At 39.9% G+C, this 23,165-nt stretch overlaps 3 protein-coding genes across 3 annotated transcripts in view; all 3 read left to right on the forward strand.

Moving 5' to 3' along the window:
• The first annotated feature begins 11 nt into the window (after positions 1–11).
• On the forward strand, positions 12–3,069 carry LOC122349294 (macrophage mannose receptor 1-like). Its single transcript, XM_043245277.1, has 5 exons — positions 12–30; positions 734–1,174; positions 1,994–2,347; positions 2,696–2,787; positions 2,917–3,069. The coding sequence occupies exons 1-5, from the start codon at positions 12–14 to the stop codon at positions 3,067–3,069; spliced, it is 1,059 nt and encodes a 352-aa protein (XP_043101212.1).
• Positions 3,070–6,029: 2,960 nt separating this feature from the next.
• Positions 6,030–8,628, forward strand: LOC122349299 (macrophage mannose receptor 1-like). Its single transcript, XM_043245285.1, has 5 exons — positions 6,030–6,069; positions 6,145–6,336; positions 6,378–6,518; positions 7,302–7,744; positions 7,977–8,628. Exons 1-5 carry the CDS (start codon positions 6,030–6,032, stop codon positions 8,112–8,114), a joined length of 954 nt encoding a protein of 317 aa, XP_043101220.1. The 3' UTR covers positions 8,115–8,628.
• A 9,921-nt stretch (positions 8,629–18,549) lies between these two features.
• Positions 18,550–23,165, forward strand: part of LOC122349307 — a 4,714-nt gene continuing 98 nt past the window's right edge. Inside the window, exons 1-5 of the mRNA XM_043245295.1 lie at positions 18,550–18,616; positions 20,829–21,092; positions 22,123–22,458; positions 22,808–22,896; positions 23,135–23,165. The exon at positions 23,135–23,165 is cut by the window's right edge and continues 98 nt beyond it. Coding sequence (XP_043101230.1) covers positions 18,550–18,616; positions 20,829–21,092; positions 22,123–22,458; positions 22,808–22,896; positions 23,135–23,165 — 787 coding nt within the window. The remainder of the gene's footprint in view (positions 18,617–20,828; positions 21,093–22,122; positions 22,459–22,807; positions 22,897–23,134) is intronic.

The raw sequence follows: 23,165 nt of genomic DNA on the forward strand, positions 1-23,165 counted from the left end.
CGCGGGACAAGATGTATCTGGTTTTGCTCGGTGAGTGAACGAAACGGATGGAAGGTTAGATCGTTAGACCGTCACAGACCACAGCCAATCACATCGTTTCTGCATACGACGCTCTGATTGGCTAAGCCTCGAAAAGTTGAAAAGGTTTCAATTTCTGCAGCGATTCAATCCGGCGACACGTTCGTAGGAAACGAGAGGCATTGATGCCGACGCAGTATATTATAGCAGCTACATTTTTCCCGAAGGGCGGAAACTGGGCGGTGTGTCCCGGGCTTTGGGAAATACACCAAAAAAGACACGAACTGTAAGAAACCTCACGGTAGTGGTGTACGGCCTGAAAGCCCACCGCCTCGGATTCATGAGTACAGAAAGAAATAGTGTGTTAGAGCCGTTTGAAGTAAAAGCAGCCTAAAACTGTGAAAGAAAACCCCTCCAGACTGAATTATAAGGAATTTATGCAGCAAACACAATGTGATTTCTGTACCTGAATTATTTAGTGCTTTCTATGTAGTTAGGTTGGTGTTTGCTGTGGGATCAAAATCAAAATAGAGATTCATTGCAATCGTTCGAGAAACTCCACTTATATGGTCGAGCAGAACATTGCTTTTAGAAATGGGACGCGTTTTGCCAAAATTGAAATCATGACAGTGTTTTTTTGTGCATATCACACAGCCCTAACAGGAATCGTGTCGAAGGCGTCTGGAGACCCGTGATCGGTTCGTCGTGATCCAAGACCCAAAGACCTGGACAGAAGCTCAGTCGTACTGCAGAGAGGAACACGTGGATCTGGCGACGGTTCAGAGCGACAAAGACAGAGCCAAACTGAAGGAGGCAGCGAACGACGAGAGCTTTCAGTCTTTCGCCTGGATCGCTTTACAACGGCGCGTCCTCGCCTGGCGCTGGTCGTATCTGAACGCGGCGAGCAGCTTCACGAAGTGGGAGTCCTGGGAGCCGGACACGTCCCGCACCGAAGAGGCCTGTGCGTTCATAGACGGAAACCGGCTCTGGGGAGATGCGTCCTGTACTCAGGAAAATACTTCTTCTGTCAAACTGGTAAGAAATTATACAACACTTATAATCTGGAGGAATGGGAGAAAAAACAATATTGAGAGACGAGAGGGGAAGCCAGACGACGAGCAAGAGTCCAGACGCTCCAGTAAAGAGAAGAAACTGGGTAGAAGCTAAATAACACTCTGCAGCTAGATCAGAGACTGATTAGAGTTTAAATAGACAGAATAATAAGATGACAAGCTAATCAATTACCACGGAAACTAGCAGAGTGAAACATCGGAACAGGCATTTCAAAATAAAAGTCCTCAGACTACAAGACAGGGGAGCATTGACTGTAATCGTGACCGTCTCACAATTGAGAATTTAAACTCTAAAAAAGAAAGAATTGTGAAAAGTTGAAATTACCTTCTACAATTACATGGTTTTCTTTTCAGAATTTTCCCAGAATAGACAACCAAAGTCTGATCTATAAAAGAAATTTGCAGCTATGAGGAAAGAAATAGTCAGAAATGGGAGATAAACAGCTGCAAGTAGAACAGACTTAAAAGACATAAACTTAGAATTCAGAGAATCAAAGATACAATTTTTTTTTTTTTCAATTTCAGAATTTAAAGAAAAAACTCTTGGGAATGTAAGAACGTTCTACTAATACTCTCAGGTTTATCGCATTTTTTCAGTAGAAAGTATAAGCTAGCTCACACTGACCTCAGGATAAAACTCAAATAACACTTAAATAAACCATCTTAAGATATGATATACACAAAGTAGATTTATTATGGTGTTATAAATAACAATACTCTTACAATTTAAGTTATAATCCTAAACATATAAATTGTATTATAATCGTTTTTACTATTATTCATGAACACGTTATAAGGTTTTATAACGCATTATGCATGCACTATAATGCTTTAAGTATTATAAACACAGACTTGATAGAAAGTGAGTCACTTGCAGTGAGCACAAACCTGACTCCTTACAGACAAGAGCCAGACTCAAGACAAGTTTAAGTTCATCCAGACGAGCCTGAATTGGCGTGAAGCTCAGGTTTACTGCAGGACGCTGTACACGGACCTGGCCACCGTCACAGACGACAGCGAGAACACGGCCCTCGCCGATCTGATGTATAAAAACAATGTCTGGGAAGCCTGGATCGGCCTGTCCAAGAACCTGTGGCTGTGGTCGGACGGGACCGGCGTGTCGCGGGCCTCGGTGACGTGGGAGTCTGGACAGCCTGATAACGTGAACGGAGACGAGGAGTGTGCGTGTGCCGGGACCGAAGGACAGACGGCGGACGACGCCTGCTCCACCCGCCGGCCGTTCTACTGTAAAACATGTGAGCCTGGAAGAGCGGCGTGTTTCCATCGTCAGGCCAGAACTCAGACCTTATCAGAAAATCGTTAGTTTGCTCGCTTTCTTAAAGATTTCAATCCAAAAGCATCGATGTTTTACAACAATAAGTGATGCATTTATCATAATGAATTAATTTATCTGTATTTTGGCAAACAGAAACAGAGCATTATTTCTTAAAAGAAAGAGGACATACCCTACAGTGTAGATCATTATTTTCCCGTTAACGACGAATCACGCTCAAGATCCGAGGTGACGGTGGAAACACTCAATAATCTGACTTCTGCATGATTCATCGATTGCGATTTAACACGTTCGCTTTTGTCTCTCAAAGACGATCTTATGAAAAAACAGCTTGTGAGAGTGTCCTTCAAATCATCTGGACATCTGGACCCATCTGCAGCGATGCAGGCCTTCGAGGAGAAGGTGAGACTACCTCAAGAACGTTAACATGCTATCGTCTTATCAGTATTACACACTATATATTTTTAGTATCTCACATTAAGTGCTGGACATCAGTAGATTGATGTGTTTGACTGATGCTCATGTCTTCAGATGAATCAGATCCTCTCAGATCAGGGAATGAACGCTGGATCCAGCGTGACGTGGAGAGTCCAGCCCGACGGGGAGATCTTCCAGCAGACAAACACCACAGAAACGAGGCCATCGGCGTGTGAAGAGCAGGATGAGACGCTCTCCAACGTGTAAAGACAAACTCATTCAGATGGATAGTTATTATACATTTTTAACACTGTATATATTTCACATTGTTAATGATATATTACTTTACATATTGTTACATTTATTAAAAACAGTCTAGTGTTGGGTTATTTTATAATAAATTAAAAACAACTATTGTTTGTGTATTTTCAAAGGTGTATTGGATTAAGGGACTTTCTCAATAACAGTTATGGGAGCACAAGATTTTCCAGTTACATAATACAATTCTATAATCAGAATCGAAATAATTGTTGGGTATGTTTAGACATGCAGGAATTAGTTTGAAATATATATAGAGATATATCTGCTCCAGGAGAACGGCGCCCATCACACCACTAAATAAAACCCACTTTCAATAAGGTTTCGATTATAATCATTAACTATATTAACGATAATAGAACTTATTAATCTTGGTCCTCTCTCTCTCTTTCTCAAGTTAACATGAACACTATTTTTATAGCATTTATGATATAGTTCATTTTATGTTTGAAATTGATTTCTACATCACTAATTAAATATTCTAGCTAATTCACATCAGCTCCTACGCCATCAACTAACTAAACTAAACGTTGTTTTTCATCAACGCAATACTGAATATATTTGTTGTAAATATTTTGCAAGTTTTGAATTAACTAATTAAACCTATACTGTTGAACTAGACTAGTTAACATGAACCATAATTATAGAACATCTATTACTGGTAATGTTACGATCAGAATATATTTATGCATTATTCAAATATAAAGTTGTATGTTATCTTTATTAATGTGCTAGTCCCGTCAATCTATCGTTATGTGTCTCTAATTATCGTAATTATCTCTCCTTTATACGTCTGGTTCAGTTAGTGTTTGTTTGGTGATGTTTACCTCTTAGTGGATTATTAAAGTCTGTTTTTTGTGAATTCATATTCTTCTTCTAACCTTAACACAGGAGATGAACCCCAACACAAATAGTGAATAGATGAAAAAGCTTCTTTAACACTTTAATTGATGTCAAAGCATGTCCTGTCTCCTCTGATTCTCCACCGTGATCCGCTCTGAACGTCTTACGGCATCATTCAGACGGGTCTCTGTGAATAAAATAAGGAAAAAAATCCTTATTTGTCCAGAAGAGCAGAAGTGTGTTTTGTGTAGTTCATCAGAAGTTTGCTCGGCAGGGTTTGTTAAATATCAGCTCGTTCCCACATTCGTCCGTCCTGAAGAGCTTGGTCAGCTCCACCAACTACAATGTCCAGCAAAACATCTGAATAATCAGAGACACTGACACCAACACTGAGGCCTTAACGAAATCCTATAATGTATATAATGGATCACAGCAGATCAGTCGTAATGTTCATGTATATCCATGATGCTGTAATACTACAGTAGAGGAACAGCTCGCCCAAAAATGAACATTTTCTGAAACTCTCACTCTCAGGCCATCCAAAATTACAAAGAAGAAGACATTGAGGTCAGCTGACTGAACACATTAACCAGTCATCAACTTGGTAAAAACATCTTAAACCAGAATAAAGTGGTTGACTGCTCTTTTGAGTTGGGTTTTTTTCTCTTCAGGTTAAAGTGTTTAAATTGTTTAAACCCACCCACAATCCACTTTCATTTAGCCACGCCCACATCAATCAATCAATCATTTTTATTTATATAGCGCTTTTAACAACACAGTTTGCATCAAAGCACTGTACAGTATAAAGTAGAAGAATACAATGACAGGGATGTATAATGAAGAGATTCTTATTAAATGCAGGACTATAATGTGATAAGAGCTCACTCAAGTATTGAGGAGCTAAACCATTCAGGGCTTTATAGGTAATTAATAGGATTTTAAAATCTATTCGATGTTTGATAGGAGCCAGTGCAGTGTTGACAGAACCGGGCTAATATGATCATACTTCCTAGTTCTAGTAAGGACTCTGGCTGCTGTGTTTTGGACTAGCTGAAGTTTGTTTATTAAGCGTGCTGAACAACCACCCAATAAAGCATTACAATAATCTAACCTTGAGGTCATAAACACATGAATTAATATTTCTGCATTAGAGGTTGAAAGCATAGGTCGTAATTTAGATATATTTTTAAGATGGAAAAACACAGCACATCTCAACATCCATCTCTCACGTCAAAATCCAGACACATTTTAGAGCTTTTTTATTCATTATGGATTATGTTCTCACGTTTTAGTTTGAAGCACCCTGCTGGATTATTCCGATCTCCTGTCTTCTCCAGATGTTACCTGATGGACTGGAGCGGTGTGGATTATTGTGATGTTGACGGCACCCATTCACTTCTATTACTGAGACACTGATGCAGAGACAAACCTGATGAAGAAACACACTCATCTTAATCTTCTACAGCATGATACTTTTTGGGTGAAATGTAGTTATTTCACGTATCGTGTCTAATTTTGTGTGCCTATGCAGAACATTCTTTTAAAAGACATTTTAAATCTGATGAGTTTTTAATTTCCTGATTAAAAACAGGTTAATAAACACTTTCATTTGCGTTTTATATTTGTAAAATAAACAATACATTTTCCTGCTCAATGGTGCTATTTGAATGAATGTAAAACAGTCAAAGCATCTTACGCACAGTATTACACAGAAGAGTTTGCATAACGTAATGTATAAAGAGTAGGGTAGATAGTAAAAGAGAGGTGTGCTGAGAGAAGACACTCGATCTTTGGCTCCAGAGCAGATTAATTAGGGTTTGTTGTGATTTCTAAGGCTGTAAAAAAGTAAAAAAAAAAACATACTCTACTTAAATATTTATATATTCAAAGTGTTTTTAACTTGCATCGAAGGAACTTAAAGAAAAGTAACGAAAACATGTCATAATTGTTTGCACCTGACTATTAAAAATACTATTTTAGCAAAAACTGGTGAATCTAGTCAAAATCATTGCAGAAAACTAACCAGCCTGTCCTTTATTTATTTCTTTGAAGAAACCTGTGAAGAGATGATGATGCAGAACAAGATTCAGCTTGTTGTTTTTCTCGGTGAGTGTTCTTGTAACAGAAACCGATGTCAGATCAGGAGTTTAGATCAACTTTACACTATTGATTTTCCTGCAGCAGGAATCGTGTCGAAGGCGTCTGGAGAGCCGTATCGGTTCGTCCTGATCCAAGACCCAAAGACCTGGACAGAAGCTCAGTCGTACTGCAGAGAGATATACGTGGATCTGGCGACGGTTCAGAGCGACGAAGACAGAGCCAAACTGAAGGAGGCAGCGAACGACGAGAACTTTCAGTCTTTCGCCTGGATTGGTTTCTACTATGAAGACCTCAGCTGGCGCTGGTCGTATCAGCACACGGCCATCAGCTTCATGAAGTGGGAGTCCTGGGAGCCGGACTTGTCCAACACAAACGCGCCTGCGTGACCGTCAATAAATTTGGAAAATGGGGTGATGATTACTGTAATAGTCCAAAATACTTCTTTTGCCTAACTGGTAAGATATTATACAACACTTAAGTCCGGCTTTAATCTGTATATCTCAGGTTTGCCCATAGATCTCTTGGGTTTTCCAAAATTTCCACAATCAGAGCAAATTTAAATTTTTTATACATCTTTAAAAAATCTTCACTGAAGATCAGAGGAGCTTTTTCTAATTCATGTTGTATATTATCTCTTTCATATTCTATTATTATTCTTTTTATTGTTTGTTTTTATTTAGGTTTTTTCATATTTTCTTTCATAAGTTTCAAACTTTTGGTAAAGTTTGACTTCATAAATTATCATCTGAATCATTTAATAAATATAAATATACCTACATTTTTGTCACAATTCAGTAAAAGCAAAGCTTAAAAAGGAGCAAAAATGGCAAAAGAAATACATATATATATATATATATATATATATATATATATATATATATAAAATAAAAAAAAATATTTAATTGAGATGGATGAGTTAAACCAAACCGTTCCAAAAGGGTTATTATTTTAAACAAAAAAAACTGTGAATAAATATGAACTGAAATTAAATGAAACTTCAAATGATTAGTGCTTTGACACCAATCTGTATTGTTAAAAGCACTATAAAAATAAGTCATTGATTGATATTTCTTAAGGTACTACCTAGAACAAATTAATAATTAACAAAAAATTACATAAGCATTTAAAAATGCAAAAAAATGCATATTTTGAACCGAAAACTAGATTTGTGTGTGTGACACTAAATTATCACTGAATTATCACTTTCTCTGTCCTGACCACAACTCTCCTCCTTGCAGACAAACAGGACAAGCTCCAGGACAAGTTTCAGTACAACGAAAAGAGCATGAGCTGGAATGACGCTCAAGCGTTCTGCAGGACGCACGAAAGAGACCTGGCCACCATTACAAACGACGCAGAGAACACGTTCCTCGCTAAAGTGATTTGGGGCAAGGGCGACTGGAACGCCTGGGTCGGCCTGCACAAGAACCTGTCGCAGTGGTACTGGTCAGACGCGGCCGGCGTGACGGGGTCTTCCGTGGAGTGGGTGAAGCGGGTCAGTACCAGCGCGGTTAAAGGCTGTGCGAGAGCCGACACCGACGGACTGATGGCCGACGACAACTGTTCGCTTCCACTGCCCTTCTACTGCCGCGAAAACACCAAAATACAGAGACTGAGGGTCACCGTCAAATCAGACGGACATCTGGACGAATCGGCAGTGAGGGAGGCCATAGACACGAAGGTGAGAAGATGAAGAATCATTAATGTGATTTACAGATTGGGAAACATTACTGAAAAGGCTCAAAAAATGTTATTTTTCTGACCCCACTGACAGATTTTCCTTGTATTAAGCAAAAGCTCCCTTTAAGTACATTTGCTTCTGTTCTTGTTTGGCGCGCGACGTCCAAAAACAAGACAATACTGATCGGTTTTAGGTAGCTGAAGTCTGATCACCGATGTAATCCGGTCTCTAGATGAAGCAGATCTTCTTGGAGGATGACATCTACAGCATGACGTGGAGCGTCCAACCTAACGGGAAGATCTTCCAGCAGCAGATCGAAAACACCTCACAGGAGACAGCGGCGGCGTGTGAAGATGTCGGTCCGATGTAACGGATAACCAGACAGGAATTTATAATAAATGAGATTTTATGTTTAACACCATCACTGAAGTCGTACAGCTGGTGATTGGTTTTGCATACAGTACAGGCGCTTATGAACGTGAATAAGATCAACCTCATTTATAAAAGGCATTTGAAATATTACTATCAGTTTTTCGCACTAAAAAAAGTCAGCTGTACTTAGTGTCCATGCATGCATTGGTTTTAATCAATGAATCTATCACAAAAATAATAGTCTAGTGTATTATTTTCATCCTGCGACCGCTCCAGTGTTTAGAGATGTCGTCAAACTTCCTACATCTACTGTAAAACTAAATTTATTGATCAGCAATAATATAAACGCAATAAACTGTTTTAGGTCCCACTTTATATCAGGCGACCATTAAATACTGTGTACTTGCATTTAAATTAATCTTTTGTGTACGTTCAGTCTTATCTTCTGGTGTGGTTTCGGTGGATGTTTGTCTTCACGAGGGAGAAGGTAGATGTAGTGAAGCTGAAGTCAGATGAAGTCTGAGCATCGAAACTGAGATTATTCAATAAACTCTGCTTGTTTTACCATCACTTTGTCTCCTGCTTCTGGTTTTCTTGGCAGACCGAATCCTATTAATATGGTTCTGACACCTGAATTAAGACGTTTTCACCTGAAACATCTTGCACAGTAACAACTCGTGATTTACATCAAGTATTATTAAGAGCAGCTACATAACAGATGGGTTTATCTGGTTCATTTGCAGCGTTACGCCTCCATTCATCTGCAGGTTTACATCATCCAAATGAGTTTACATGACATGTCATCAGTGGTGGAGCCTGTTGTCCCTGGAAGTCTCCCTTGAGGAAGCACCTTCTTTCTCAGGAGATGGGCGCAATTTGGCAAACGCGTCCCGATCTGAGGAAGCCACACGCCTGACTTCTGGACGGGATGCGGTTGACCTCTCCGGCTTTCCCCAGGTCATGATGGATCACTCAGGCTCCTCTACAAGGCAGGCCATGCTTTGACCTCCTATTCTCCTTCAGTAGATTGACCCTAAGAGACATTTTTCCCAGACGCATCCTGGCCAGGATTTCTACATTACCTAAAATATCTGTGATTTGGTTTTGCGTGCAGACCAATCGTTTTATGACATCGGTTCCTTAAGCTCTCGAGGTACTTTGAATCAAAGCATTACAGAAATCCTGGCAAGGACGCGTCCGGGGGAAAATGTCACGTAAGGTCACCCTATCCTTCGGGGAACGAGGGAACGTTCTCCAACACCTCATACACATATACGCCAAATGAGATATTTCAAGCATCTAAATGCATTTTCTCTTCACAAGTTAAGTGTAGTGCAGTATTGTGTAGTGAAGTGAACTGTGCTCGCACACTTGTTCATTAAATTACAAATAAAAACATCAACTATGATCTTGCATCTTATGATCTTGCATTACAGAATATATTTCAGAGACGTTCTATAATGTGATGCATGTTTAAACTTTACTGCATGACAGAACTTCACTGTACGCTCATAGTGCTCTTTATTCATGATGAAGTGATATAAAGCATGCTCCTCATACTGTTGAAGAGTTCAAGAGTGTTTTAGCACCTCATCAGACCGCAGTGTTGTTGTGCTGAAGCTCCTTTTCCACGCTGATTTGACTAGCGCCTGGCGAGCGGGGTGTCTCAGACTCAGACTCATCCATCTGTCAATTTAATGATTTCCATGTCTTTTGCTTCAGTCTAATGGGTTTCAGATCAAGGAGATCCATCAGTGTCATCGGGTTACGAGAGGCTTCACAGAAGGATTTAGGTGATTTACATTTAAGAACAAACGACTGGTCACCTGCTAGCACTATACAGACGGACTGATGAGGAATCCCGTCTATGTCCACCTTCCTCTCAGTCTCTCAAATGGTCCGACCAAAGAGAAAGAGCTCAGAGAAAAGTAGCTCAAAAATTTGAGACGGATGCCGTAAACGTGTCTCGTCTTTCAGCAATTCCTGAAATGTACCAGCGACTTGATGAACCAAAGAGACGGGAGGAGAGATGTTTCATCCCTCGCGCTGTTTCGGTCAAGTCAAATGTGAAGACATCTAGGTTTTAAGACGTTACGTCTTGTTTTTATCCAATGAGATGCTATTCTCGCACTTTTTGTGTTATATTCAAGTACTTGGTGTCCAGCAGGTGAGGTGATGCCCTGCTGAAGTTCATCCCTATCCTTTTGTTAGTGCAGACTTGAGCGAGCAGAGCGTGTGCGGGTCATTATTTAATCGTCACTTCTCAAAGGGTGTGATGTCATTTCCTCTTCATCTTCAGCTGGGATGTTCCCATGACAACGGACGCAGCGTGTGTGGGACAACGTGTATGTTTATTTGCCACAGTTATGCTAACAGCAATAAAAAGACATTTATGACGTTAAAACGGCGACATCGTGCTGCGTTTGTTGTCATGGGAACATCCCAGAGGAAATGACATCACTGCAGGGCAAATGCATTCCAAAAGACTAAATAATGACCCGGATGTGCTCCGCTCAATCAAGTGTACACTAACTAGGGCATAGGGATGATCACTATGATTCAGAAAAACAATAGCAGTGCTAGATTCTGACTTATTGGACACAATTGTGACATGTTCGTATGTTTGTTGCCAGTTATTTGGACAATAATGACTATATGTTGAGTTATTTTTAGAGGACAGTACTTCTATACAAGCTGCAAATATATCCAATATATCCAGAATTGTTGCTAAAATGTGAGGAATGAAGTCACCACACATTAAGAAGAATTAAGAAGAAACGTTGTGTAATTGAATTAAATGCGACATTTTCGCATCGAAACAACAGCCAGTCAGGTTTAATGTTATGAATCTGAAATGAACATCACAAACACCTGCAGATAAATCAAGAGCGTGTGGACAATCTGTAGAAAATAACCCTTAATCGTGATTCCTTTGCAATCAAGACGTATAATAGGAATTCTCTCCATCAGATCTCTTTAATTTATATAAAATGAACAATAATTCAGCAAAGTGAATCATAGTGCTGCCATCTAGTGCTCAGCATCACGAAGCACACACGACTTCTGCATTAGATTTCTATTCATTTTGAATCACATTCTGCAAAAACGAATGCATGACTGGATGCGGAACACGTAAAGCATTAAAAATTCATCTACATTGAGTAAACAGAGTCTTAAATTGTAAAAGATTTTATTGTTTGTTCAGTTGAGAAGCGCTGAGGGTCAGTCTGCAGAGGAGAAACATACAGCAAAGCCTTCTGCTCTTACTGTTCTTTAGTTATTAGTAAAACTGTCACTTGTTTGTAATGAATGGATTCTGCAGCTCCTTCAAAAGCAACGTGTAACATCACCGGTGTCTGATGTTAGCATGACCAACAGAAGAGTATAGTACTCTGTTTCCTGAACGCATGCTTCATTCTCCATCAATGACTGAGTCGGCAGGGATTTTTGCATGATGTGAGAAGCAGGTGCCGGACCTCTCATCATTATACAAATGTGTTCTGACACGTGAAAATGAGGCTGAAAAAAGCCTTCATAAACTAAAAAAAGTCAACTTAATTTGATTAACCACCTTCTGAAGACTACAGACTAGAAACATTCGGTTCAGTGTTTGATTGCTATTTAATGATATAAAATGTATTCATTGCTTGCTAGTGATTTTATATAAAACTGTTATGTTCACTATTACACATCATATCACCAATAACAGCAGAATTCACGTTTGAGATGAAGAAAGGCAAGCCTGATGATTATTTGCATGAGCTGCTTTCATAAAGTTTGCATGAGTTTGAGATCAACATAAACATACCCCACCGATAATAAGAGGAGCGTGTTTCTAAAGTTAGCAGCGGGTTGAAACGAGGTGACGGCCGGCGCTTTGCATGCGCTTAAAGAGGATATTAAAGCTCAGGAAGACCTGAGAGGAGAGAAGAAGAGGAGAAGATCACGCAGGTTTGTGTTGCTTTTTTTATTTGCAACTCATTTTAACCCCGTTGTGTTCAGAATGTACTACTTCTGTGTTTAGGGTCGACTGAAAAAAAAAAACGAAAGGCATATGAATACTAAAAAAAATCAGGGAAAACTGACAAACCCCTACTGTAACTTGTCAAAAAAACACATTTAATGGATAAAGAAACAGTGAGTATTCTCACAAATAGCAAAGTATAAAAACAAAAAAATGATGATTATATGCACGTGCATGTTATATGCACGTCATAATTAGTCCATTACTCCATAAATAGTCCATTTTTGCCTGTCAGTACCCTTTGTTTTACTATTTATACACATTTTCATGAGACTGAGACAGAATATTTCTTAGATGATTCAGAAGACGCTTTGAATTTAACATTTCAAGTTTTCATGCAGATCAGAAACTACTAGAAGACAGGATTTCTGTTCTTTGACTAAATCTGCTTGATGTTCATCAAACGGCGTCAAAGGGAATCTGTGGGACCCCAAAACAGCACTATTCTATTTTTAGAAACACGAGAAATGTTCACCTCAGTTTTAGGAACAAAGAAACCATCGAACCAGTATTTTAAGCAGTTTAACAACCAAACCGAAGCCAGTTGACCCGCAACACAACAAGACTTTTTATTAATAATCATAACAGGTTGTTGTTTCAGAATCCAGCGGCTCGTGAGAGAATGGAGAACAAGCTGTGTGCACTCCTCATCGTGATCGGTGGGTTCTTCACACGTTTACTGCATTTGACCGTTCTTTGACAGATTTTCGACCACTATCGGGTGTCTTTTCTAGGTTTTTCCGCCTCGCCGTCCTTCAGCAGTCGATGAACATGTACTACTTCGCCGTCGGAGTTAAAACATTCAGCGTAAGCCCAGCTGTACTGCAGAGCGACGACACGGACCTGGCGTGATTGAAAACACGGAGGATCTGGACACGCTTGGGACCGACCGGGTCACGTACTCGGGCGCCTGGATCGCCTGACGGAAAGCGCTTCCTTCACTGGCGCTGGGCTCTGGCAGACGCGACGCCTTTATAAAGACGGAGAGACCAAGTACAGAAACTGGGCGCCATTCGAGCCGGACGATGGAGTGAATCAAAACTGCGTCATCATGACTTATAAAGGACTGTTTCAGAACACCAACTGCCTCGATCCCTTCAACTTCATTTGTTATGACGGTGAGAGACGGCCAGAACCGCCATCTTACCACGCCGCTGTTTTACTGTTAACAACATATCTTCTTATTTATCGGATGAGCCTAAATGTGAAAAAAAAAAATCACACACAAAACCCTAATTTTTATAAAAAAATTTATTGGACACAATTGTGACATGTTCGTATGTTTGTTGCCAGTAATTTGGACAATAATGACTATATGTTGAGTTATTTTTTAGAAGACAGTAAAAAGTCACATCAAAAACTATTTTATCCAGTTGCTAAGGCAACATCTATGATTTCTGTTGAGAGTCGCAGTATATAAAAATGAACCAAAACTGATTTAAATTTGAATTCATACATATCCAAAATATTAAGGAATCAGCTTGAATTAATAATTTTTGTTTTTATTTTAATGTTAATTAAAGCTTTAGCCACTTTTAGTAAAGATTCTACATTTATGTATGAGTTAAAGGTCCCATACTGTTTTATTTTAGATGTTGATGTCCTCAAGAATATATACCTCACCTTTCAGATGTGACGGTACGGACCCTTTACACTGTATGATATAACTCTCTGTGTTTCTTGCTCTTCTATAGCGAGAGGGTCTGAGCATCGATACGTCTACATCAGCTTCCTCTACATATGGAGAGAAGCCCAGCGCTACTGCAGGCTGTATTACACCGATCTGGTGAGCGTCAGGAACCCAGACGAGAACAATCAGATTATGGACCTGATTCCCACGCTGGGCTTCGCGTACATCGGCCTCTTCATGGACGACTTCGACTGGTCCGACGGGAGCGCCGTCCTTCAGGAACTGGATTTGCTTCAGCCAGATTTCCTCGGGAATGCGTCGCGGTGATGGACAACAAATTCTGGAAAACGGAGCTCTGCGGAAAGCTGAAGCCCTTTTTCTGCTATGAGAGTAAGTGCTTCACGTGTGCTGAGCTGCTAGCGTACTAGTAGTACCATGTGTAAAAAAAGCATGGAAGACTTTCAGTAATGTTTGTTTCAGGTGCAGCCGGTATAAAGAGACAGATCCTGCGGCTGGAGGTCAAAGCCGCTCTGAATGTCAATGATCCAGGTACGCGGACGTCCATTTTAGCGAAGGTGAGTCACAAACCGGCTCGATTCTGTCTAATGATTGACCGAACGGTGGCGTATCAAACCGGCTGTGTTTTGGTCCTCAGATCCAGCAGAGACTACAGAAACTGGGAGTGACAAACATCACCAGGCTGGAGTGGAGAACGGAAACAAACGGATGACTTTTCAGAAGAGAGTAGAATGAGAAGCAGAATGATGCACTGATACTCAAAACCTGCCTTAGATGAAGCCTAACCGAAAAACAACACACTACTAAACCACTACTCAACCACTACTAAACCACTACTCAACCACTACTCAACCACTACTCAACCACTACTAAACCACTACTCAACCACTACTCAACCACTACTAAACCACTACTAAACCACTACTCAACCACTACTCAACCACTACTAAACCACTACTCAACCACTACTAAACCACTACTAAACCACTACTAAACCACTACTCAACCACTACTCAACCACTACTCAACCACTACTAAACCACTACTCAACCACTACTAAACCACTACTCAACCACTACTCAACCACTACTCAACCACTACTAAACCACTACTAAACCACTACTCAACCACTACTCAACCACTACTAAACCACTACTCAACCACTACTCAACCACTACTCAACCACTACTCAACCACTACTAAACCACTACTCAACCACTACTCAACCACTACTCAACCACTACTAAACCACTACTCAACCACTACTCAACCACTACTCAACCACTACTAAACCACTACTCAACCACTACTAAACCACTACTCAACCACTACTCAACCACTACTAAACCACTACTCAACCACTACTCAACCACTACTCAACCACTACTAAACCACTACTAAACCACTACTCAACCACTACTCAACCACTACTAAACCACTACTAAACCACTACTCAACCACTACTCAACCACTACTCAACCACTACTCAACCACTACTAAACCACTACTCAACCACTACTCAACCACTACTCAACCACTACTCAACCACCGGACACCAGATTTACCCAGTAATACAAATGTGTTTTGATTTCTGATGATTCAGTGGTACGTGGTTAAGAACTGAAATAAACATTATTCAACAATTATTCACTGAGCTCCAGAAAGTATTGGTGCATCCATGTTTTCTTATATTTCTATATGTATATTTCAGCAAAAAAAAAATTATATTAAAACAATAAAGTACATAAGTCAAGTTCTTGTGTCTTTTTTTACCATCATAGATATAATATAGCTTTTACATTTTTTTTCAGATTTTACTTTAATTTTAGTTAAAGTGCAAGTAATTTTGTGTGTTTGCTATTATTATTATTATTATTATTATTATTATAAACATGCACGGTATTTAACTATCTATATATCAGTTAGGTATTTTATTACTTCTAGTTAAACAAAAATTAGAAATATGGATTTGGCAGCTATTATAAAATATAAAATTTTATTCCAGTTATTAATTATGCAGGACACATACAGGAAGTGTTCCTGACAGAGAGAAAATGAGACAAAAATGAGAAAAAAAGAACAGGTGGGACATTTATCCATGAAGAACTGATTGGTCTCTAAAAGATGGATGGTTTAAAACAAAAAGACCCAATAAATTGGCATTGTTTTTTTTTAAATGCAGGCTGCGTTCCCTATCGTTGAGCGTTGAGTTCCCTGGAAGAGGAACCCATTTTATACTTGAGGAGTTGTCTGATGTTCTGCTCATCTCCTCCAGAGGGAGCCGCTCGGATCTTTTGCCGCTTGACCTGCACTATGTAAAGTAGATCTGTCTTGTTCCTGAGGATGTTCAGCTGGTTCTGGTGTATTTGAATACGTCTGGAGCTCAAGCGTTAAGGAAAGCAGATGTTCAGGAGTGGTGTGAATCTCCGCGTGCCTCATGACTGGGTCACGACCCAGAGCGCAACGAAAACACAGCCACCTTTCCAAAAACTGACGTTTGATCTGAACACGTACATTACAGGCCACCTATGAGTGGATTAAATGGAAACTTTTTGAATACAACTAAATACAAACACATACGCAGGGTTAAGCTGTGCTTATTATTCTGAGAACAAAATCCAGTGAATGTGCGCTCATCTGTTTTCAACACAGCTCTTCTCAAGTCGCTTCAGGTCGTCTTCTCACTCATTAAACTATGAACGGTCCTTCACTGCAAAAAGAGCATTACTGAAACACTGATCAAATTGTACCTTCATGTGCTCTTTAAAAGCATTTTCAGAGGTTTCTCCTTACATTATTGGCTCAGAAGACGTATAACTCGCATACACCCACAGCTGCGTCCCTTAAAAACACTTTCTGATGTTTATTTAGCTCTTTTCAAACTGTTTTTTATAAATAGTTACTATCATATTACAAACGATGACGCAAAAAAACAAACAGAACAAATATAACCAACGAAATTACCATTGCTTTGCTTTTTCAATTTAAATCTATTTAATAGAAGAAATGAAGTAAGACATAATACATCAGTCGAATATTCAAATGTTTGTGCTCAAACACACTCTGCAGCAGTCAGGATGAGCCTGAATCCACGAATCGATAGTTTTTTATAGTAGTAACGGTTTGCAACAAATCATTTTAAAGCATTTAAGTAAGTTTCCCAGTACTAGAGGTGTAACGATCGGCGGTTTTCTAAAGCGCTCAGACATCTATCCCCTTGATAGTAGAGTCTTGCAGGTCATTATTTAGTCTAAATTTCCAGGACACAGGCCAAGCACACGTCTACTAGCATTTGCGTACGACAATAACTTCCGAAAAGTCAGTAACGAATTACATTTTGCATGATCTGAAATAAAACTCTACCAATCTCAAATGCATTTACACAAATACAGCTAACCTGAAGAAACACATTTCTTATGTTTTCCAATGTCCGATCAAATGTAAATGTGTTCCTTAAATGCAAATCCATATATGTAAATGCATATAAAGTTAATTTATGTAAAGTTCATTTTAGAAGTTTTTTTTTTAAATAATGGATTTTCTGAATAAATGTATAAAAAAATTAAATAAATATTGTAAATATTTCCACATGAAACATGAGCGCATGATGAAGCGCTAAATCACACCTGAAGGAGGAACTACAAAAAAAACAATAAAGGACACACTTTACATATCTGCCTTCTTAACCCAATGAACCCATGTAAAGAGCACAAGATCTGGAAGCTGAGAATCATTCTGATAACTCAGCATCACTGAACTCATCAGTTTAACAGGTTAGTGTTATTTCATTCATAAGGGGTGAACAGATATAACAGTAGTTCTGCAGTACTTTAACATCGTAATGTAGTAAACTCATGATGTTGGTATTTATGTATCATATGTATGTTTTGTTCATCTGCTGGTTTGATTTCTCTGTTGTTGTTGTTGTTGTAGTTAGACTTGCCGGTTCCGTTTTATATCAAGTGTCCCTAATATCTGTGGACTTATAGTAACTATATGTGTACGCAGCATGCAACCACAGTGTACAGAATCATTGGCACATAGTATCTACAGCTATAATGTTTGTGTAAATTGTAACAAATTTAACAACCCACTGAATAGTAATTTTACTGTAAGTACACTGGTATTATACCAACTCCAGATCCAGCTCCATCTCCAACTGTTCCAGTTACTCTCAAACATATTGCTGTTACTAAATCTATGTCCTGTTACACATTTGTATTTACACGCATCATTCTAAGAGTGGTTACGTGTGTATAGTTGCAGAAATGACAGCTGTAGATAAACATATACCGATGTGTACTTTACAATGTGGTTACATACTAAATACACATCCAGTTACTATGTAAGCACGCAGATATTAGGGACACTTCTGAAGTTGGACTGACGTGCGATTTTACAGCATTCGTTTCTTTACATTTTCATAATTTGGTTGCACAACAAAAAAATAAAAACAACAAACAGATGTTGTAGAAACTGAAAATATACACAGGTCCTTATACAAATGCGATTATTGAAAACAAATAAATAATCTTGTCAATTTTCTTTACATGTATTTTTTCCAGAGACAAAAACCAAAGTGATGGACCAAATTTTGCTTCGTCTGCTCTTTCTTTCAGGTAAAACATTATTTGTAAAACAATGTACTAAAATTTAAAAAAAATGACAGTAAAATATCTAACAATATTAAAAGAAATTGCATACTCTCGCTGCACAAAACAAAAAAATCTGTCCAGACATGGTCTGTGACAGAGCTGCCTCATGGCGCTTGACGGTGGCATCGTGCTGAGCCACCACCTAGTAGATCCTTGGTGGAGGTCTCTGCTGGGTCCGTAAAGTGGCTTGTTTATTCTGTCAGATCCAGGGCTTAAGCATGGGTCTCTACCACTGTTACACAGAGAAGTGTTAGACCTGAATGCGAGACACAAAACAAAAAGACAAAAAGATGTCCAAACAGGCAAAATAATCTCTCTCATGTCCTGTGACAAAGATTTGAAGAAAAAGAAATATTCAAGAGAACTTACGGACCTGTCTCCCAACGCAAACAGGTCCTAGGTGACAAGCCAGACAAAGAGCGGTCCACCTTAGGACCCGGCCGGGCTCAGCCCGAAACAGCGAAGTGGGGCCATCCTCCCGTGGGCCCACCACCTGCAGGAGGGACCGTAAGGGGCCGGTGCCTTGTGGTTTGGCGGCAGTCGGCGGGACCTCGGCAACCCAACCCTGGATACAGAATCTAGTTTCAGGGACATGGAAAGTCACCTCTCTGGGGGAAGGAGCCTGAGTTGTTGCGGAGGTAGAGAGATACCGGCTAGAGATAGTCGGGCTCACTTCCACACACAGCTTGGGCTCTGGAACCCATCTCCTTGAAAGGGGCTGGACTCATCACTACTCTGGTGTTGCCTGCAGTGAGAGGCTTGCTCATAGCCCCCAGCTTAGCCGCCATGTGTTGTAGTTTACCCGGTGGACGAGAGGGTCGCCTCCTGCAACGCCAGGTTGGGGGAGGTCTCTCACTGTCATTTGTGCTTACGGGCGCCGAATGGCAGTGCAGAGTACCCGGCCTTCTTGGAGTCCCTGGGAGGTGCTGGAAAGTGCTCCAACCGGGACTCTATTGTCCTGCTGGGGTACTTCAACGCTCATGTTGGTGATGCTAGTGACACCTGAAGGGGCAGGAACGCCCCCCCGATCTAAACCAGAGTGGTGTTCTGTCTATAACAAACTGTCCATAACGAACACCATGTTCAAGCATAAGGGTGTCCACCAGTACACGTGGCATCAGGACACCCTAGGGTCGACTTTGTGGTTATATCATCTGATCTCCGGCCGCATGTGTTGGACACTCGAGTGAAGAGAGGGGGCAGAGCTGTCAACTGATCACCACCTGGTGGTGAGTTGGATCCATTGGCGGGGAAGGAGGCTAGACAGACCTGGCAAGCCCAAACGTACCGTGAGGGTCTGTTGGGAACGTTTGGCAGAGACCCCTGTCAGGGAGATCTTTAACTCTCGCCTCCAGCAGAACGAGGGAGGCTGGAGACATTGAGTCCGAGTGGACTATGTTCTCTACCTCTTTGGTCGACGCAGCTGTCCGGAGCTGTGGCCATAAAATCTCCAGTGCATGTCGTGGCGGCAACCCCCGAACCCGATGGTGGACACCGGAAGTAAGGGATGCCGTCAACCTGAAGAAGGAGTCCTATCAGGCCTGGTTGGCTTGTGGGACTCCTGAGGCAGCTGACAGGTACCGGTGGGCCAAGCGGACCGCTGCCCGAGTGGTTGTGCAGGCAAAAACCTGGGTCTGGGAGGAGTTCGGGGAGGTCATGTAAAAGGACTATCGGACGGCCTCAAAGAGGTTCTGGCAAACCGTCCGACGCCTCAGAAAAGGGAAGCAGTGCCCTGCCAACACCTTATACAGTGCTGGTGCCTGCTAACCTCGACTGGGGATATTGTCGGGCGGTGGAAGGAATACTTTTGAGGATTTCCTCAATCCCGCCAACGCGTCTTCCATTGAGGGAGCAGAGGCAAGGGACCCGGGGGGGACTCGACCATCACCCTGGCTGAGGTCACTGAGGTTGTTGAGAAGCTCCTCGATGGCAAGGCACCCAGGGTGGATGAGATCCGCCCAGAGTACCTAAGGTCTCTGGATGTTGTGGGGTTGTCTTGACTAGTCAGGACTGGGACTAATAAACCTAATTTTAAATTTAAATGTGTGCACTTTGATTGTTGAAGAACAATATTAAAATGAATCCTTATTTAGTCTTATTAAATATAGTTTTAACTAAAATATAGTCTAAATATTTAAATCAGTATGTTCTCCATAATTTGACCAATGATTTATGAAAGAAATACTATAGTGACTGTAAATTCTTCTCAAGACTGTAAATTCATAGTCACCTGACAAGCTCTTGTCCAAAAACGAGCAACACTAAACAACATGAAACACTAAGTCTCAAAATAAAAACAAGATGCATGAGACAAATAAAGCCAGCTAATTTAACACTCTAAACTTTAAAAAGGAAAGATAATAAAACGACTGTGCTCTCTTACAGGACTACTGTCATTAGCTCTTTGTATACAACCAGAGTATATACTGATCAGCAACTCTATAACATGGAATGCTGCACAGAATTACTGCAGGACAAACCATTTTGACCTGGCCACGGTTCAGAGTAACGAAAACTGGACACGTCTGCAAGAAGCAGCAAGTGAACAGTCCTTTTCTGGCTATGCCTGGGTTGGACTGTACAACGACATCAACAGCTGGCACTGGTCCTACAATAACGAGAGTGTGGTGTTCAAGTCCTGGGCTGTAGGTCAGCCAGATAACCATGGACTAGGAGAAGAGTGTGTTCTGACATATAATAATGGAGAGTGGCGTGATTTCCCCTGCACCGACTTAACATATTTTGTGTGTTACATTGGTAAGAATCACATACAATCACTATTTATGATGCTCATTAATTCAGATTAAAGACGATAATGCAATTATTTTGGGGGGTGAATATCTTATTATATCTTATTATAGATATTAAGATTAATATATTATAGATAAGTTTCATTTTATCGTTTATTGTTTGTTGTGTTTTGAAGGTGTGAGGCATATATAAAATCCTTTTATATATATATATATATATATATATATATATATATATATATATATATATATATATATATCTATACTGATATCTCTGGGTTGAAAGCAGAATTGAACGAACTTTCCAATGACAAGAATTGCTTTGAAATGCTTTGTAAATGAATTTCAAAACACACTGGTCTATCATCAAGAAACTGGGCACTCTTGTGTACTCAAAATGTCAAGACAGTTCCACCTTGTGGTCAAAATTTATAATGAGATTTCAAATAATGCTAATGTAATTAGTTACATTCTTTGATAGATGCTGAGAACATCGATACCAGTTACGCAATATTAATGTATGTTGGAAACCTCCATTTTCAAACATTCTCAGACTGTTGATCCAATTTTCAACAAATTAGACCAACCATCTTCTGCATCTTTTGCTGCTGCTCTAGTATAGCGTTCCTCCTCTGATGTCAGGTGGACGGCTTGAGCGAAATATCCTCAGCCATGCCCTTCTGTTAGTTTGCTATGAGTAAGAGATAAAAAGGCGGAGTGCTAAAATAAAACCCCACCCTCTATTCAATACTTGGTGTCAAATGGAAATAGACCAATATAATGAAATGCAGAACTTCTGGTTCACATGGATAGCAGAAGTAAAATAAATGCATATATATATATAATTTGAAAGGCTTAGAAGGCTCACACATCTTACATAAATTAATTTGCAATGTTATGTCTTCAACATCTTAATCCTATTTTCACAGAAAGTGCAAACACAAAATTTTTGATCAAGATCCAAAAGACATGGGCTGATGCTCAGAAGTACTGCAGAGATCATTATACAGACCTGGTTACCATTAGGAGTCAAGCCGACCAAGACGAGATAAACAGCTTGATAATTACTTTACCAGATCCCGTCTGGATCGGACTGTACAGAAACCTTTGGGCGTGGTCAGACGGGTCTAATGTCACTTCCTCAACAGTAAACGCTACTCAGGGATTTACTCGGTGGAATGAAGACTGTGTTGCTGCTAATAATCTTTACAAGAAATTTGATGACAGATTCTGCACGTCACCTCACTACTTCTACTGTAACACTGGTAGGTCTGACCTGAGCTATCCTGTACGCTCATTTATTTGTTATTTCTTGACAAATATTAAAGAGTAAAATTAAATGTAAATAATAATTTTTAGTGTTGTAGGGTCCTATGAAATTGTTTTTATCCCCAATAAATGAAATCATATTACGATTTTGCAATCATAAAAGCGCATCTAATTAACTGAAGAAAAAAAAAATACAATAATTGAACAACAAAAAATAGCAAAAATCCTTTTTGGGGCAGATATAAGTAAATGTTTTTAATTTTTAATCACGGGGGTACGGTTGACAAAAGTATTCAATCCCTTATTTATATTCAAGACTAAGTAAAATGTATGTATTTCTCACAGTGAAGAAGAACAGGCAGGTGATCCGAGTGCAGGTGAAAGGTGCTGAGAACATGGATGAAGCTAAACTGAAGACACTCGTCTTAAACAAGGTTCCTTTGACACATTTTGCATAATAAAATTAGATGTCAATTGTCAGTTGTGCCAATAGTCGTGTTTATAGATGATAGAGATATTGCTTATGGCTAACACCTTTGACAAAAGCAAAAACAAATATATTATTATCGTCAGACTAGTAATGCTATCTGATTGATCATTTGTTCAATTATATTACACGCTAGCTTGCTCAGGATTGGTTCCCAGAGTAATGGAAGGTGTTTGTGTGTTTAGTTACAGCAGACGCTGAGAGATGAGGACGTCA

The sequence above is a fragment of the Puntigrus tetrazona genome, chromosome 7 (assembly GCF_018831695.1).
Source record: "Puntigrus tetrazona isolate hp1 chromosome 7, ASM1883169v1, whole genome shotgun sequence".
Lineage (NCBI taxonomy): Eukaryota > Metazoa > Chordata > Actinopteri > Cypriniformes > Cyprinidae > Puntigrus > Puntigrus tetrazona.